The following is an 18,842-nucleotide window of genomic DNA, read 5'->3' as shown; positions in this document are numbered from 1 at the left end:
TTTGTAGGAGCTAAAAATGGAAGCTCAGAGTAACTGTTACATAGTCAGTAGGCTTAACAATTGCCTCAATTACCCAGTAGAGCTGAAACAAGCAGATAATAGCTATCTTATAGTTTTAGTCATTTGGATGACAGTAATAAATAGGTCAGACTCGCTCTAGTAGATAAAACCGAAATCACTGAAAAGTAAGACTACTTAGAATACAGGAAAACATTTCAAGCCTTTTATTCCCTAGGAAAGCTATATGAAGACATAAACAGGTTATGAAGGAAGTTAATGACTTCATTAACTCACCCAAAGTGATAATTCTGTAACTGTAGTTAGCAACTGTTTTTACAGATTGAGTAGATGATTCTTCCATCTTTTCCAGGATGAAATTCAGCTCCTCAACCTGGTTTCTTATAAGCCTAGCTTTCTAACCTAATTCCCAGTCATTGGACTTCTTCTGAACTCCAGTGGTTCTGAAGAATCTCCCTTCCTGTATTCCTGATGTAGGAAGGTGTTACCAGGCTCTTCAGTGCTACACCAGTATTGTTGCCTTTGTCTGGAACATGGTCCTGCCCTCTCCTTTTCTCTGTTGGTTCTTATATCAAGCATTTGTTCTCAGTTCTGAGGGTTGAGGGTTCAAAATTAAGGTGCTGGCCTATTTGACCTCTGATGAGGACTCTCTTTCTGGTTTGTAAACACCCACCTTCTCACTGTGTCCATAAGGACACTAATTCCATCAGATCAGGGCCCCACCATCATAACGTCATTAATGTCAATTCCTTCCTCATCGGGCCTATCTCCAAATGCAGTCATAGGCAGGTTAGGTCTTCACCATATGGATTTTGAGGGGACACGATTCAGTCTATGGCATCACCTATGTTACAGGAAAGCCATGATTCACTTGTGTTTCTAAAGGCTGTCTAGGGCCAGAGGAATCTTTGAGAGCCTTTTCCTGAGGTCTTGGGTAACATGAAGATGATTGGGGCGGAGAAAAGTTTGGAGAACTTTCTCTGAGACTGGAAGGCTTCTTTCATTCAGAGGCCTCCAGAGGTGAGACAGGATTTCTGATGGGTGCCTTGGATGCCTCAGAGCTGGGACTGGAAGTGAATTTAGTGTCTGAATCCTCAGAGCCTGTGAGTTTCAGGGAAGCCCCAGACTTCAGTTTACAAGCCTACTGGATGGGCGGGGTGGGATGAATGAAGGCCATAGCACCTTCCCTGATTAATCTAGACTATCTGAGGGTTCTGACATTGGAACTTGTACATGGACTTTGAGGAACAGCAACGCACCTAAGGAGTTCCTCCTGAATCCGACAAGTGGGGGCTTTGGGGATACAAAATTCCATCGAGAGGGAAATAACGGAATGTGTCCAGGTGTTGTTAGCTACCTCTCCATTAAAACATTTACCCTGCTGGGCTAAGATGCTAACCTTTATGCCCTCCTAGACTTTGGGTTGCTTTGGGCTGCAACTGGGTTTTGTACATTCTCTTTCCTCCAGCCCCTCGCACAATGCCTTGGTGACCTGGGTGACATTTACTGAGTAATATTGAATTTGCAAGCTTCATTTTAGAGGAGAAGCTTTTGGGTGGTAGATTTACTTTCCTTTTACCACAGACTGAAAAATGGCACCTTAGCACACTTACCATGTAATTACTAAATCAATACTTCACATAGAAGAACAAATTCTTTCTTAGAAGGTTCATATAAGGTCACAAAATTGGCGGTAAAGAAGACTCTTCATGTAATCACTCATATTTTGGACACTTCAAATGGTCAGATATCGGAGTTTCTTCTACTTGGTTTTAATTTCTGGTATACCGAATGCCAGTTTATTCAAGCCACTTGGGATAATCTTCCCTCGGTCGTTTATCTTACCATGTTAGTCAAATTTGTAAAGAATACATAAATGGTTTATTACCCGGGAGACATTGGCCGGCATTCGATCAGGAGCGGAATGAAGGGAGGATGCGCTGATGCAATGACGGAGGTGTTCCTGGCACCCCGGAGCGCCCGTGTTGGGACAGGGATCCCTGCAGGCGGATTTGGGTCCTGCAGCGGGAGCGCGCAGGCGGCGTCGGCCAGGGGGTTCGCTCCAGGAAGGTCTGGGCGGCCCGGGCCGCGCGGAGGGAAGGCGGGGCGGACGAGGGGCGTGGGGCGTGGGAAAGGCGGCAGAGGGTGGGCCTGGGACCGCTTTCCCGCGAGAGCCAGCGCCCGGCGCGGCCCCGGGGGAGCGGAAGGGCAGGCTCGGGCAGCTCCCCGGCTGCCCGCGTGATTCGACTTGAGAAATAACCAGGAGGGGCGGCCCGGCGTCTGCCGCGTCCAATCCCGTCTCAGGAGCGAACACGCTCCCGGGCAGGCAAGCCTGACAGATCCAAGGGGACTTGGAGAGGAGCGGCAGCGAGGCACGCCCGCACCGCTGCACCTCCGCCCGCTCCGGTCTCTGGCCTCCCGCCCGGCGCCCGCGGCCCCCTTCCTGCCTCGCGGCCCCTTTTCCGCCCCCCCGATGGCCGCCGCCGAGCGTCCGACCCCCCTGCGCGGAGCCCTCTCCGGGCTGCTGCTGACCCTCGTGGTGAGTGGGAGCCGGGATCGGGAAGGGCTGGACCCGCCCTGTCCCGCGGGGAGAGCGGAGCCCGGGCCAAGCGGACCGGGAGCGGACCGCCGCGCCTCCGCTCAGTCCTGCGGGGCAGGACCAGCCAAGTTTGGGCCTGGACGGGTGAGGGCAGAAAACGAGTCTTGGAGGGACGACTCGGGACTGGGTTTTGTGTTTGGGACATCACGGTCGCGCCCCGGCGTGTCTGCGCTCTCCTGGGCGGTCGACGGTGCCTGGGGCTCACGCCCTCCCCTGGCTCCCCAGGCTAGGGACGAAGGTGGGGGGGGTGGGGGTGGCACGTCTGGGTGGAGAGCGACGAACTGTACTTGGGCAGGTGTTTCAGGATCCCTGAGTGAGCGAAACACAGGTGTGAGATGGGGTTCAGGAGGCTGCCCCACCCCAGGCTTACCTGGGATGGGGACGTTAGTGACTGGAGGGGCTGGAACGGTGCCTCTGGGTCCCGGCGTGGAGTGAACTCTGAAAACCGGCCTCCAGATTCTGCCTCCGCTAAATGTTATTCGGAGCTCACCCCGGAGTCTCCTGGCCCGAGGCGAAGTGTGCCTGAGGCACGGGGGGCGTGGGAAGGCTGGATCCTGGCTGCGGTTGGGGTCGCGGTTGGTGATGTGGGGGAGGGGGGACTGTCGGGGTGGGCAGAGAGCGTAGAGTCCGGGTGGGTGGAGTGGGGGGATAGGCGTGGGCTTGGGTGGTCCAGTGTCCAGCTCCGGGAAGGACTGCGCAAACCCAGAGTCCACCTTCGGGCCCTATGTGCCCCGGAAACCTGCCACCCAGGACCAGATTCACCTGGATAGGAAGTTAGGGACAATTCTCTGAGAATTCAGGAGACACACGGCGAAGAAGCCGGAACTCTGTCGGCGCGATTACGTGCGGAGATTCAGACTAGACCAGGGTCGCGCTCAGGCTGTGCTGTGGAAAGGAGCCGCGCGCGACCCAGCAAACCCGAATCTAAGGATGGGCCTGGGGTCGGATTCGGAGAGAACCTACCTAGCTGGGGAGTAGGTTGGCTGTGGCTACACGGGTTCTTGCTGCTCCTCTGCCTTTGGGGCTAGTGGATCAAAGCTTTGTCTTCTCTTTGAATCAGCGAGTTATGAATATTGGGTTGGTATTTAAGATCTAAGTTAATTTATGGACAATGACTTGTACAAATGAGCGCGTCGCCCTGCAAGGCAGCTGTTCCAACAAAACGAGCTGATGAAATGACTCTTTACAAATAGGAACTGGTCTCAAAGTGTGATCTTTTGTAATAAATTTGAGTTTCCCAGTTTTGATGTTTAAAAGCGTGGGTTTAGTGTTGTGTGATTTTTCTGCGAAAGGGACTAGAGAATGGGGAGAGGAAACTGCAAAGGTGCTGTCTTGCCAAGATTTCCCCTGTATTCCCCCAGGGGAGGGTGTGGAATTCAAGGAACTGTTGCGGTGCCCAGAACGGGGGCGGGGTGGGGGGGTGTGCGGGTGTTGGGGTGTGGCAAGGCAAACGAGTGTGCGTTACTCTAAATGGAGATAGCATCAGCTCTAGTATATGACATATTCGTTTAGGATTGCTTTAAAGAAGAATTTCCTAAAGTTTAGACTAAATGAGGAGACTTGAATACTGGAGAGTGTATATAGAATAATTTATTTCATCCGAAATCCCCAGTATACAGATACCTTGGATTTCTTCCCTGATGGGTAAATTAAGGTCTCTACTGACCATCTTCTGTTGTATTTCCTTTTGATTCATCGGACCGTCAACTTTTCAGTATAATATTAAAATCACAACACTTTTCCTTTTATAGATACCTTAACGGATCTCAAAAACAATTCCTTGTTTGAAGGGAGAGCGCTTCAAAGCAAGTCTTTAACACAAAACTGAGACTTTTAACAGGTTAGCCTTTCCACTGAGCTGGCCCATAGGCTGAGGAATCTTCCCATTTGCACCCTTCTCCATCTTTCACAGCCCTCTGTCCTCAGTACTCTGTAAACTGCCACAAAATACAACTCCTAATGGCCACCGCCACTCCCTCCCCCAGACACAAAGAAAAAGAAAACAAGAAAAAGAAAAAAGGATCAGGGGTGGGGATTGGGGGCTAGAAAATAAATATATCAGACCATCACTGGACTGTTGAAAGTGTAGTACCGAAAGTCTCTTAAAATGTTTCTCCTCTGACTGTAACAAAAATTGAAAATGAATTTGCATGAGCTCAGCTCTCCTTCTGTCCCATTACAAATAACGGGATCCTTTCAAATATGCGTTTAATATTGTTCATCGCGTCAAATCCACTTGGGGAATCGTTACTATTATATATTTTAAATAGTATGGACTTGGGCACAGTTAATCTATCATTTTCCTTCAAAAGGAATTAAAATAGTTTTTTTTTGTTCTAGCATAGAATACTTTTTCCCCTTGGAATATATGAATTCTGCCTGTAATCTATGCTGACAAATGGGCATTCTAGCTTTTCCGATTTTATAGCGTTAATTAACAAGAATAACGTGACTGCTTTAGTAGACTTTTTGTTGTTCTTCTTGTTGATAACATTTGATGTAGTAATCTTTTAAAAATAAGAGTACAATAATTTCTATTAGCTTTTGCATTAGTGACAAAAAGCCTTAGGCAAATAAAGGAAGTAAATGAGAACTAGTCTATTTTATTTATTTTTTTTTAATTTTTTTTTTCAACGTTTATTTATTTTTGGGACAGAGAGAGACAGAGCATGAATGGGGGAGGGGCAGAGAGAGAGGGAGACACAGAATTGGAAACAGGCTCCAGGCTCTGAGCCATCAGCCCAGAGCCTGACACGGGGCTCGAACTCCCGGACCGCGAGATTGTGACCTGGCTGAAGTCGGAGGCTTAACCGACTGCGCCACCCAGGCGCCCCGAGAACTAGTCTATTTTAAAAGCATAATCCTAAGAAAGTCAAGTTTTGGTATATATTTAGTGGGTGCATTATCAGGTATCTTTTTTTTTTTTTTTTTTTTTTTTTCTTAGAGAAAGAGAGCAAGCAGGGGAGGGGCAGAGAGAGGGAGAGTGAGAATACTAAGCAGACTCCAGGCCCAGAGCCCAGAGCGGGAGCCCTACACGGGGCTCAATCTCAAGACCATGAGTGAGATCATGACCTGAGCAGGAGTCCATCACTTCACCAGGTGGGCCACCCAGGCACCCCTCAGCTACCTTTTTGAAAGTAGATTGTTGATGTTCATATTGAGATACAGCTAGATTCTGAAACACCTGCTGAATCACTAAATACATATAAGCCTATGCACATTTTTTGGTCCTATTGTAATCCCCTTGGCAGTTTCCATTCCATATATGGAGCCTGTGGTTACCTGTGGTTCATCATGCTTTTCATTTAACTAGAACTCTTGTCTTACAAAGAGTTTGGTTAGAAAGAAATTTAATGGCATTACCTAAGTACCGAGAGTTAGTTACAGACAGGTCAGTCTTAACGATTTACCTTTGAGCTGGTGAGAATTTGAAAGTAGTATTTCCATTTTGCAGAAGGTAAATGCCTAGAGGAGAAATAACAGATTTAAAATTTCATAACTATTATGCTCAACTAAGAAGATCCCATTTACTTTTTGGACTTTCCATAAATTTCCATTCTTTGGCTTCTTTTTCCTCTGTTGAAAAAGGATGTCATTTTAGAAAGCCTCCCTGTGAATCCACTGTAAAACTGTCCACAGGAAAAGTAAAACAATCTCAGATAATCCCTCTCACTTTCACTCTCCTTTTGGCGTTAATTTTCTTATCAAGATTTATTATTAGTATGATAGCTTTCTATCATACAATTAATAAAATTTGGATGATACTGTAAAATGAAACAAAGTAATTATTTTTCCCAGACTACATGGAGGATACTTTATATTTTCTTTTTTAAAACTCCATTTGCTACATTTTAATTTAAAGTTGTGCAGCTCTCAGCTTTATAAATGAGATATTTAAAGTTGACCTGGAGGATTTTCCATTAAAGGAGATTTTTTTGAACTCAAATAGTCAATCCATAATTCGTTAATCTTTTTTTTTTAAAGCTATTTATTTTGAGAGAGACTGACAGAGTGTGAGAAGAGAGGGACAGAGAGAGAGGAAAGAGAGAATCCCTCTGCGAGGTCAGTGCGTAGAGCCCAAAGCAGGGCTGGAACTCACAAAACCGTGAGCATGACCTGAGCCAATTCAAGTGTCCGACACTTAACTGACTGAGCCACCCAAGCACCCCAATAACTCATTAATCTTAAAATTATTTTTGGATGTTGCATTTTGTAATTGGGCGTTCTTCCATACAAAATTTATTTTTAAATTAACTTTAAAGGTCATTAATTCATCATTGAAAATCTAATGGTGCCTTTACATTTTTAATTTTACATTCAATAATATGTCCAATCTCCACAAATATAGTATCAAATTATTTTATAGTTTTAAGAAGCATGACATAACTTAAATTTATATATGAATATTATCCCTTTCAAAAATTATATTAATGAATTAATTGTGCATTATTTCTAATGATGTCCTATATAGCATTGAAAATGAATGAACCTCTCTGTATGTTCAGCATGGTTAAATTTCACAAACATAATTTGAGCAATGAAATCAAGTAACATATAATTAGCATATGGCTGCATATACGTAAAAGCTAAAAATTGGCAAAATAAAACTGTATCTTCTTTAAAGACACATATACATGGAGGCGCCTGGGTGGCTCAGTCGGTTGAGCGGTCGACTTCGGCTCAGGTCATGATCTGGCGGTTTGTGAGTTCGAAGCCCCGCCCGGCTCTGTGCTGACAGCTCGGAGCCCAGGGCCTGCTTCAGATTCTGTGTCTCCCTCTCTCTGACCCTCCCCCGTTCATGCTCTGTCTCTTTCTGTCTCAAAAATAAATAAACGTTAAAAAAAATTTAAAAAAAAGACACATATACATGGGATAAAATTAAGCAGAGACAGGAAAGTAAATGATTAACACAAAAATCATCCATTAGTGATGACCTGAGTTTTAGGGGGTGTGGGAGGGAAGAAAATGCTACTGAGGAGCGATATATAGAAACATTGAAAATAATAGTAATATTTTATTTCTTAACTTTGAAGGTGAGTGCCCTAGTGTTCATCTTATTGTTTCTTAAAACACACATGTACACTATATGTGTATGTAAGTATGTGTGTGTGTGTGTGTGTGTGTGTATATATATATATATATATATTCTTTTGTATGTATACTCTGTCTTACAAAGAACATTAAAAAAAGAAACCAGCAATAGAAATCAACAAAACCAAAAGCTATTCTTTGAAAGTAAACACAAATGCTAGTATGATTGGGCAAGTAAACAATAGAGAAGACACAGATAAAGCAATATTAGGAATAAAAGGAGGTACAGTCATGGAGAAGACAGATGTTTTAGACAAACAGTAATATTAATGTATTATTTCAATTAATTTGAAAATACAGACAAAAAGAGCAATTTCCTACAAAATACAAATTACCAACATTGGCTCAAAGAGGTATACAAAACTTAAATAGACTTAAAACCATTAAAGATATTGAATTAAAAGCTAAATGTCTTCACACACAGACGCCTTCATATATTCATCAAGTCCAGGCTTGTGGTAGGTGAATTCTTCCATAATTATATGGAATGGATAATCTCTATCTTATGTAAATTGTTTCAAAGGACAGAAAAAAGTGGAACTGTCTTTAACGCATTTAGTAAGGATTTATGATATTGAAAAATAGTAGCCTGATCTCACTTGTGAACATATATTTGAAGTACTAGAATAGATACCAACAAGCCAAACCAATAACATATTTAAAAAGTTAGCATGTCCATGCAAGATTTGTCTCAGGAATGGAAAAATGGTTTCACATTAGAAAATCTATTATTGTATTTTAAGATAGTAATATATTCAGAGAGAAAAATTATTATGTTTCAAACTAAGTAAGAAATTATTTTTATTGCTATAAAATATTCTTAGTAGACTAGGAGTGTAGGGGAATGTACTTTATTTTTTTAACATACTGAAGCATACCTAACAATACTTAATGATTGAAAAAAAGAGAAAGGAAGAAAGAAAAAATGGAAAAGAGGACAGGATAGGAAAGGAAAGGAAAGGACAGGAAAGGAGGAAGGAGGAGGGAGGGAGGGAGGAAGGCAGGAAGGAAGGAAACTCATAATGAATGGTGAAATGGTAAATGTGTTATCTTTAAAGTTAGAAACAAATCCACAATGGTCACTATAGCTGTCCCTATTCAGCAGCTACGGGAGGTCCTAACGAGGACATACATGAGATAAAATATGTAACAGCAATAGGAAAAGAGGTTAAGGATTTAAGGAAAAGAAATCTGCCATTTTGCCAGCTATAGGATTAGCTACATGTGAAATCCTACACTTCTTCAACAAACTACTGAGAAGTAGTAAAAGCAAGCAAGCAAACCCTAGAAAGGGTTTTCATGGACTTGGTCAGCTGGTCATAAGAATTTTTTGAAAGAGTAGAAGGCTAAAAAAAACAAACAACAAACATAATTTAAAGGAAGATAATAAGGATTGGATCACCAAAACAAATACTGCAATCTATAATAAAGCTATGTTAATTAAAACTATATAGTGTTGGTGTAGAGATAAACTCTGATGAAATAATGCAGAGTCCTGAAATAGATTCTATAATTGGAGTCCATGCATATGATATATGCAGCAGTATCATTATTAGTTAAGAAGGGAAGAACTACTCAATGATGGTTCTAGATAGTTGGCTATCCATATGGCAAAGGACAAGATTAGATATCTACAGTGCATCACACACAAAATAATTCCAGATGAGTAAAAGATTTAAAAGTTGGAAGTAACTTTAAAATTTTTGTAAAGAAGTATCAGATAGTGTGTTTATGACAGGGCAGAGGGGAGATATTAATACACAAAAGTATAAACTGGAGGAAAGTTTTAATGAAACTACTTTAAAAAACTAAAGGAAACACTTAATAAATTTGACTACTTTCAAAGTGAAGCACTGATTATCAAAAGATACCACTAAAAGATTACAAAAGCAAACCACCTAAGCCTACAAGTAAAATATGATTTAAAAAAGACAAGCAATACAAAAATGACTAAATGAGAGCAACGGACGATTTACAGGAGGTAAATGACAAATTAACACAAGAAGTGATGTTCAATCTCACTAGAAATTAAGAAAATGCACATTAAAGCATCAGCTGTAAGATTGGCAACAGTTAGAAAAGTCAAGTATAATGAACTGGCGTAGAGGATATGAGAAATAGAGGTATCTAATACTCTGGGGGACATGAAATAAATTTATGTTCCCGCTGGACAACAAGTTGGCAGTAATTATTGGAATTGGAGATCCTCATATGTCTCTGTCGCAGGTATGCATCTTAATATCTTGCACCTGTAAGGCTGTTTACTGTAGTGTCATTTGTAATAGAGAAAGTAGGAAACAAGAATATAATCTAAATGACCATCATAGGAGAATGAGAAAAATAAACTGTGGTATATTCACAGAAAAATCTTAAATGTATTGTTGAGTGAAAAATACAAGTTGTAAAAGGACGCATGAAGACACAAGCTGTGCACAGTATCAGCTTATACTTTATAGGCACATGCGTATATAATAAAAGTACAAAAGCCTACAAGGGAAGTATAAATGCCAACTTAGAAGAAACTATTCCTTGAAGAAGAGGAAGGAAATGGAATAGAGCATAGCCACATCTGTACATTTTAATTAAAAAAATGAAATGAAGGAGTGCCTGGCTGGCTCAGTTAGAATAGCATGAGACTCTTGATCTTGGATTGTGAGTTCAAGCCCCATGTTGGGTGTAGAGGTTATTAAAACAAAATAAATAAACTTATAAAAAATGAAGCAAAAATTGCAAAATATTAATTTAAAAATCTGAAAATGTACATGCATATTTATTTTAGTATGTTCTATTTGATTTAAACATTTCATATTTAAATTCAAATATTTTTTTAAACAGTTGTGATTAAAATGTATTGAACATGGCTTTCTATTGATATTCAGGAATACCAACTATAGAGCTAAAACTTATTTGGACCAATGGGTGCATTATTAAATAAAACCATTTTTCACCCATGGTGACAACTATATTCTTAGAGACAATTCAGTTGAGCATATATAATACGGTTGAATTGTTTTTAAGAACAAATAACTTATTACTTTATTGTAACAGCAATATGATTATGACTTTCTGAAAATGACTTTTTTGATTACTATATTTAAAATAAACAATACTATTACATATTGACTCTATTTTTGAGTTGTTTTCCTCGATAAATGTAGATAGATCTATCATTGATAGATCTTACATTGCAGTAATATTTAGAGCACATATTAGCATAAGATTTGATTATGCATATATGTATATGTGTATACAGTTTGTTACCACCGTGTTTTAAAATCTTTTAATTTTATGAAGGAACTTGTTTTATATTTGATTGTATCAGAAATGAAATACATTTTTGTGGCTATTATCCAGTTTTGTTTTGCTGAAGTTACATGAATTTGTAAATTTGGGATACTGCTCACTGCTGATTTGTAGAGGTGGGCGTGGAAAGAGTGATTTTTATGGTTTTTATATCATTTTTCAAAACTGCTTTTTCAAGATAATAATGTATATTCCATAAAACTCACCTTTGCTGTGTGCAGCTCAGTACAATTCAGCAAACTTAAAGAATGCACAATCATTACCACAATCTAATTTTAGAACATTTCTATCATCTCAGAAAGAAGTCTCATACTCATTTATAGCCACTCCCCAGTCCTACCCCCAGTCCTAGGCAACTAATCTAGTCTGTTTCTGTATATTTGCCTCTTTTGGACGTTTTTATAAGTGAAATCATACAGTATGTGCTCCTTTGTGTCATTTCTTTCACTGAGCATAATGTTTTTTTAGATTTATCCATATTGGTATCATAGCATTACACCAGCTCCTTGTCCCTTTTTATGGATGAATGGTATTCCATTTAGATGTATCACATTTTGTCTATTCATTCATAACCTAATGGACATGTGGGTTGTTTCCACTTTTTTTTGTTATTGTAAGTAATGTTGCTGTGAATATTCATGTACAAGTTTTTCCATGGACATAGGTTTTTATTTCTTAAGGGTAGGAGTGAAATTGCTGGATTATATGTTGTATATGATTAACTTTTTAAAAAACTGCCAAACTGTGTTCCAAATTTGCCACACCGTTTATGTTTCCACCAGCAATGCATGAGGGTTCCGGTTTTTCTACATCCTCGGCAACACTTGTAATTTTCTGTCTTGTTTATTTTAGCCATCCTCATGGGTATCTCACTGTGGTTTGCATGACTGTAGTGCCTAAGGATGTTGGGCATCTTTTCATTCGCTCATTGGCTGTTTATACATCTTTGGATAAAATCTGTTCAAATCCTTCGCCCATTTTTTGTGTTGTTTGTCTTTTTATTATTGAGTTGTAAAAGTTTTTTTTTTTATTTTTTGATATAAGTCCTTTATTGCTATGTGATTAGAAAATATTTTCTCCCATTATCTAGGTTGTAATTTCACTTTCTATATGGTATCTTTTGAGAAGCAAAAGTTTTAAATTTGATTAAGTCCTATTAATTGCTCTTTTATCATTTGTGCTTTTGGTGTTATAAGACATCATTGCCTAACCTAAGATCATTAAGATTTGTTTTTTAGTTTTCTTCAACAGTTTTAGTTCTTTAGGTCTGTGATCCACTTTGAATTAATTTTACACATGGTATGAGGTGGGGGTTCAAATTCATTTTTTTAATGAGGATATTTAATGATCTCAACACCATTTGTTGAAAAGACTGCTTCTTTCCCTTGAACTTACTGAAACCTTTGCCAAAAATTGGCTAACCACAAAGGTACAGGCTAAGTTATGGGATTTCAGTTGTGTCCTATTTGTCTCTACACTTACCTTTATGCCAGTACCACTCTGTCTTGATGATTGTATCTTTGTAGTAAATTTTGAAAATGGGAAATGTGAGTCCTACGACTTTGTTGCTTTCAAATTTATTTGGGTCTTTGGGTCTCTTGCGTTTCTACAGGGATTAATTTTTAATTTTTGGAGAAATACTTTTGAGATTTTAATAAGGATTGCATTGAATCTGTTTGGTGAATTGTGGAAATATATCTTCTGATCCATGAAGATGGAACACCTGTTGTGAAAGGAAGTGGTTGCTTACTTCTGTTTCCAGAGTTTTATATTGCTAGTGTATAGGAATGTAATTGACTTCTGTATGTTGATCTTGTATCTTGCAATCTTACTGAACTCATTTATGATTTTTGATAGTTTTTTTTAGTGGATTCTTTGGGATTTTCTATGTACAAGATCACATCATCTGCAAATAGAGACTATTTTTCTTCTTCCTTCCCAATCGAGATGCCTTTAATTTATGTGTGCATGTGCACATGTGCAATTACCCTGTCTAGAAGTTTCCATATAATGTTGAATAGCAGTGGTGAGAAAGGACATCATTGTCTTGTTCCTGATGTCAAAGGAAAGCATCCAGTCTTTTTTATTAAGTATGATATTGGTTCTAAGTTTTCCATAGATGCCCTTTATCATGTTGAGCAAATTTCTTTTTAGTCCTAGTTTGTTGAGGACTCTTAATGGTAAATAGAAGTTGGGTTTTGTCAGTTGCTTGCATCTATTGAGATAATCATGTGCTTTTATTCTTTTTTTGTAAACAACTTTATTGAGTTAAGATTGACATACAAAAAGCTGTACAGGTTTACATATACAATTTGATGAGTTTGGAGATAAGTATACATCTGTCACATCATCACCACAGCCTTTGGCATAAATATATCCATCATTTCTAAAAGTTTCCTCTCACCCTCTTTATTTCTATTATTTTTTTATGACAGAGCTCTGAACATAAAACCTATTCTTTTAGCAAAAATTTTAAGTACATAATATGATACAGTTAACTATGATACAGTTACAGTTAACAGTGGATCTCTAGGACTTATTTTTCTTGTTTGTTTGAAACCTTATTCTTTATTCTACACTGTATTAATGTGACTTTTTTTTTTTAATTCTAGGTCTTCAGTTTTGCCTGTGAAGCCTGCAAAAAGGTGACATTTAATATACCTTCCAAACTAGAGGCAGACAAAATAGTTGGCAGAGGTGAGACATTTCAAAACAAGTGGTTTTAAAACAGAAATTTAGTTTCCTTATGCTGAAAAGAGCATGTTATCCAACCTTTGCCTTTTGGGTTTAGCCTTAATCTATTTATATTTAGATACAATTCAAGATGGTTTGAAATATATATTCTGTTTTTTATAATTCCATGGAATTCTGTGGTTGATTCTAGTGCAAATGTTCTAATCCACGTTTTTGTAGTAATTTATGTTTTAACAGTTTAGAGATTACATGAAGAGTTAAATGTAGAATGTAGCCCTTTCATTACCCTAGGATTCTAAGCACTGGAGAAATATTGATAAGTAGCTGAGAAAATCAGAGCAGTATTTTTATCAATGCTAGAGCTGCCTTGAGGCACACCACAAAATGAGCCATTCCTTTCAAAACTGAACTTCATCAGCCATTTTCACATGGAGAATTTGGGGAACCTCAAACTTTCCCAACAGCTGGGAAGCTCTGCCCAGGTGGACTTGCCATGTGGTATAGGAATATTAGAAGAAAGCATCATGGTTGTTGTTTTGTTTGTTTTTGTTTTTGTGGGTTTTTTTAGAGCTATAGCTTGTCCCAAAGATACCAAATTTACTTTTTCAGCAAAGTGTCTCAGTTGTGGTTAAGTGCCTCATTTAATTTTTATTAAGCAAATGTCACTTTCATTCCTAAGAAAAGGAAGAAGAAAAAGGATGTAAAAGAGAGGTCACCCCTCTCTTGAGGGGATAGACCAGAAGTTACTTTGCCAAAAATGTGAAGAGAGAAATATGTCATCATTACTAAAGATGTTCACTTCTTTTTGATTACGTGTTTCCATCTGTGACAGATTTGGATTAAAGTGAAAACACTTTACATGAGTGACATAGGAATCCTATGAGAAGTTATTCCTTAAGTGAACATTAATGTATCAGTTTGGTTGTTGTTAAACCGGAAAGTTGAAGAATGAGATGGATTTGATATTTCTGACCGAAGTTTTAAACCACTTACATTGATATTTATATTTTATTACTTTTTTACCTGGGAAAACTCCCAGGGAGAGGAGACTTGCATGCGGGGTTTCAGTGGGGAGCCCTGGAAAGCTCGGAATAGGAACACGAAGAGAACTAAGGGCGGAAGGGGAGCCGATGGCTTGGGGGGAGGCATGTAACAAAAAAGTGCCAGTGGGAAGAATTCAAAGAGACTTTTCTGGGGCTCCTGGCTGGCTCAGTTGGTGAAGCATGCGACTCTTGATCTTGGGGTGGGGGTTTGAGCTCCATGTTGGGTGTAGAGATTACTTAAAAATAAAATCTTAAAAAAAAACAAAGATAGACTTTTCTTACTTGACTATTTGCTAAATTCATACTGTCTATTACTCTTTGGGCTCATGTGTACAACTTCTGGCTGAAGACAGGTGTATCTTAAAAGACTCAGACTGTGGTGTTGAGGAAAACTTTTCTGTTTGTTTATTCAGCTGTGTGTGTTGATTCAGCTGTGTGTGGGGGCGTTATATCTCGGCTTCTTCGTGATGCCACACACACTCCTCTTTAATAGATCATTTTTATAAGTCTTTTAGAAGCACATAAAGGTTGAAAAACACTTTCATGCCTGTATACAATTGAGTTATTTTTTAATTAAAATTTGTTTTCTAACTTTTAATTATTTTTGGGAGACAGAGAGAGACAAAGCATGAATGAGGGAGGAGCAGAGAGGGGGGAGAGATAGAATCCAAACAGGCTCCAGGCTCTAAGCTGTCGGCACAGAGCCTGCTGCAGGGCTTGAACCCATGAACTGTGAGATCATGACCTGAGCTGAAGTCGGATGCCCAACCAACTGAGCCACCCAGGTGCCCAAGAATTCCTTTTTAACTGAAAGAAAAGTATCATTTTTTATACATGTGAAGAAAACTAGTTAAGATATTTGGTAAATGCAGAGTGATTGATTTATTTCATTCTACTTCATGATTTTGAAGAAAATGTATACATTATCTTAACATGTCTTTTTTTTTTTTTTTCTTTTGCATGTGTTTCTACTTTACAACTTGGAAACTTTTGCTTGCAGTTAATTTGAAAGAGTGCCTCAGGTCTGCAGACCTCATCCGGTCAGGTGACCCTGATTTCAGAGTTCTAGATGATGGATCAGTATACACAACTAGCACCATGGTGTTGTCTGATGAGAAAAGATCATTCACCATATGGCTTTCTGACTCCAGGACACAGGCACAGAAAGAGATTAAGGTGCTCCTGGAACATCAGAAGAAGGTATTCAAAACATGTTGATATTTTCAGGCGTGCTTTTCTTTTCATTTAAATATTTCATTAAAAATTGCAAAGAGGACAAAAAGATAATTGGGTTTTTAAGCCTCCTCTTCTCCTTTCCCTTCAGTTTGCTTTCTCTCCCTCCCTCTCTTTCTTCCCCCCTTTTCCCCACCAACACAGGCTGAACATTGGCTTTGGGTTTGGCCTTGTGAAATCTACATGGCATCATCTCCTTTGGGAAGGCTTCTTCCACTTCTAACGTCCAACTAATTGCTTTCATGTGTCCGTGTCTGTCAGTTTGGTTGCCCCTCTTTTATAAGCATTTGGAATTTTTTATTTGTGTAAACAATTTGTCTGTAGTTGTTGAGGGCACAAATTGATCCTTTTTCTGCTTATGGTCTCAGTAATACCTAATTCCCGAGTCAATAGGTGTATGTTAAATTCACGTTAGGCACAGAGGTTCCCCGTGAATAAGAGGTTGATTTCAAGTGTCACAGTGATTCTGGTGTTAAAATAGGATGGAAATCCTGAAGTGTGTAGGTATGAATAAAAGTATACGTGGCATGGTATTGGCAGTTCTAGAATCCACATCATGAGAAACGCCATTGTGAAAGCAGTCACAAAAAAGATTAAAGGTTTAGAGTGGATTACAATGAATCCGTCTTAAGTGTATTAATGATAAAATTAATTTAAATGACTCTTTAGCACATCAATAAATGTTTAGTAAAATTATTTATGTATTAATTCTCAGGAAATAAATTTCTTCTTCGCAACACCATGAAATGAAATAGAAATCACTAAAAAGTCCCATCCAACTTTTTGCAGTGATGGAAATGTTCCGTAATCTGCATGGCCTGATATAATAGCCCAATATTAATGGCTACGGAGCACTCGGCATGTGGCTAGTGCCACTGAAGGATGGAATTTTACATTTTATTTAATTATAATCAATTTAAATTTAAATACAGTAAAACCTTGGTTTGTGAATATAATTTGTTCCAGAAACATGCTTGTAATCCAAAGCATTTGTATATCAAAGGAAATTTCAAGAACCATTGGCTCAGTTATGATCATGTGACGTTCGATGTCACATACTACTTGTATTGCAAGACATCGCTCATTTATCAAATTAAAATTTATTACAAATGTTTGCTCATCTTGCAACCCTCTCGGAACAAGTTACTTACTTGCAATCCAAGGTCTTGCTGTAGTCAGTGTATGGCTACAGCTACCATATTGGAGAGTGCAGATGGGAGTGATAAGGCAATGAAGAGCATGCATTTTCTTGCTCTGGTTCTTCTGAGACTGTGAGGTTTTAGCAGAAAGAACAGGTAAGGGCCATCTGTAGATTGTTATAAAGAGAATGTGTTCACTATGTGTATTTGGGAAAGAAGGAAAACTAAGAGTGCACTGATGATTTTCCTAACCTTGAAAGTATGGTCAGTGTTAGAAAGATATACAAAATGAAATTCTTCAGTTTATGAAACCTTTAAAATGTGGATGCATTCTTTCTTACCCACCTAATGCAAAAAAGCCTTAAAAAATACTTCAAAAAACTCCTGAGACTGAGCCTCCAGGGAGGCATTAGGTTTATGGACTGGCTACTCATTTGTAACAACGTCGTCATTGGCTGTGGTGCTTTTATTTATCTAATTTCCTTTCTCTAAATTCAGGTGCTGAGGAAAAGACATGCTAAAGAAGCCGTTCTCAGGCGTTCCAAGAGGAGATGGGCCCCTATTCCCTGTTCAATGCAAGAGAATTCACTGGGCCCGTTCCCTTTGTTTCTTCAACAAGTAGGTTTTACATTCTTTCTGATTGGGAAGGTTTTGATTCCAGAGCCTGTTTTGTTCAGGCTTCACAACTCTTTAGACATTTAAATAAGCAGATTTGATTGAAGATTTTCATGAAGTATAATAAAAGTGAGTAAAATGAGAAAACCACTAAAAAACTAAGAATAATATGAGAGAGAATGCAGCCACTGAAAGATCTTTATTAGTTTTTTCATTCGTTTAGCAGCTACTTATTGAGCACCTACTAGGTCCCATGGAAGGTACTGCTGTAAGTACAACACTAGAAATAAATTTAGTCATACCCTTGCTCTCCTGTAGGCTATAATAGTGAGGAAGAAGGGTAGGCAGGTGGTTACAATACTGAGTGATAGGTGCTGTGGTAGAGATGGTTTGGGTGATCTGAGAATTCATGGGGTCAGCACCGAGTCCTGAGATGAAATGTGGTACAAATCAAGGAAAGACTTAGAGGAGGAGACAGCAGAGGGTGGACCTGAAGGATGAAGACGTTGTGCAAGTAAGTAATTGTGGAGAAGGCGAGCTCGTTGGAGGAGTCCTCCTACTTATGGTGGGGCTGGAGCAGGGAGATGAGGCAGAGGACGCAGGTAGACATTAAACCATAATGGACCATGTGTGTCCTGTTAGGGAGTTCAACTTTTTCCTAAAAACAAGGAGAAGTTTTTAATCAGGTCAAGTTTACTTTTCATAAAGATCTACATGGAACACATACAACGAAAGCCGTTGCTGAAGTAGGGCTGTGGCCTGGTGCTTGCTTTTTTCTATTATTGTGGCTGATGTTTCATTCCAGCGGTGGGACCTGTGTCCTATTTGTTGATGTTTTTAACTGTCTTTCCAGTGTCTTTCGCACTTTTTCAAAAATTCTGTTCATCGCTAGACCTTATTTTTCCTTTTCAAAAAAAAAAATATATATATATATATTTAATATTTATTTATTTTTGAGTGAGAAAGAGCACAAGAGGGGTAGAGGGGCAGAGGGAGAGAGAGAATCCCAGGCAGGCTCTGTGCTGTCAGCACAGAGCCCAATGCAGCGCTCAATCCCACGAACCATGAGATCATTATCTGAGCCAAAATCAAGAGTCAGACATTTAA

The 18,842-nt window shown here is 39.2% G+C and overlaps 1 protein-coding gene across 2 annotated transcripts in view; it reads left to right on the top strand.

The window, feature by feature from the left end:
* The first annotated feature begins 2,288 nt into the window (after positions 1-2,288).
* The window catches only part of DSC3 (desmocollin 3), a 49,687-nt gene continuing 33,133 nt past the window's right edge, over positions 2,289-18,842 (top strand). Inside the window, exons 1-4 of one of the 2 annotated variants that reach the window (XM_086682671.1) lie at positions 2,289-2,557; positions 13,624-13,708; positions 15,749-15,948; positions 17,619-17,738. In XM_086682671.1, the coding sequence (XP_086538797.1) occupies positions 2,492-2,557; positions 13,624-13,708; positions 15,749-15,948; positions 17,619-17,738 (471 nt within the window). In that variant the 5' untranslated portion in view covers positions 2,289-2,491. The remainder of the gene's footprint in view (positions 2,558-13,623; positions 13,709-15,748; positions 15,949-17,618; positions 17,739-18,842) is intronic. The other variant, XM_086682672.1, reaches the window with a different exon arrangement.

Source organism: Puma concolor, chromosome D3 (genome assembly GCF_028749965.1).
Source record: "Puma concolor isolate L17-30 chromosome D3, mPumCon1.1.hap2, whole genome shotgun sequence".
Classification (NCBI taxonomy): Eukaryota; Metazoa; Chordata; class Mammalia; order Carnivora; family Felidae; genus Puma; species Puma concolor.
The sequence above is the reverse complement of the archived record's forward strand: the minus strand, read 5'-3'. Positions and strand labels throughout refer to the sequence as shown.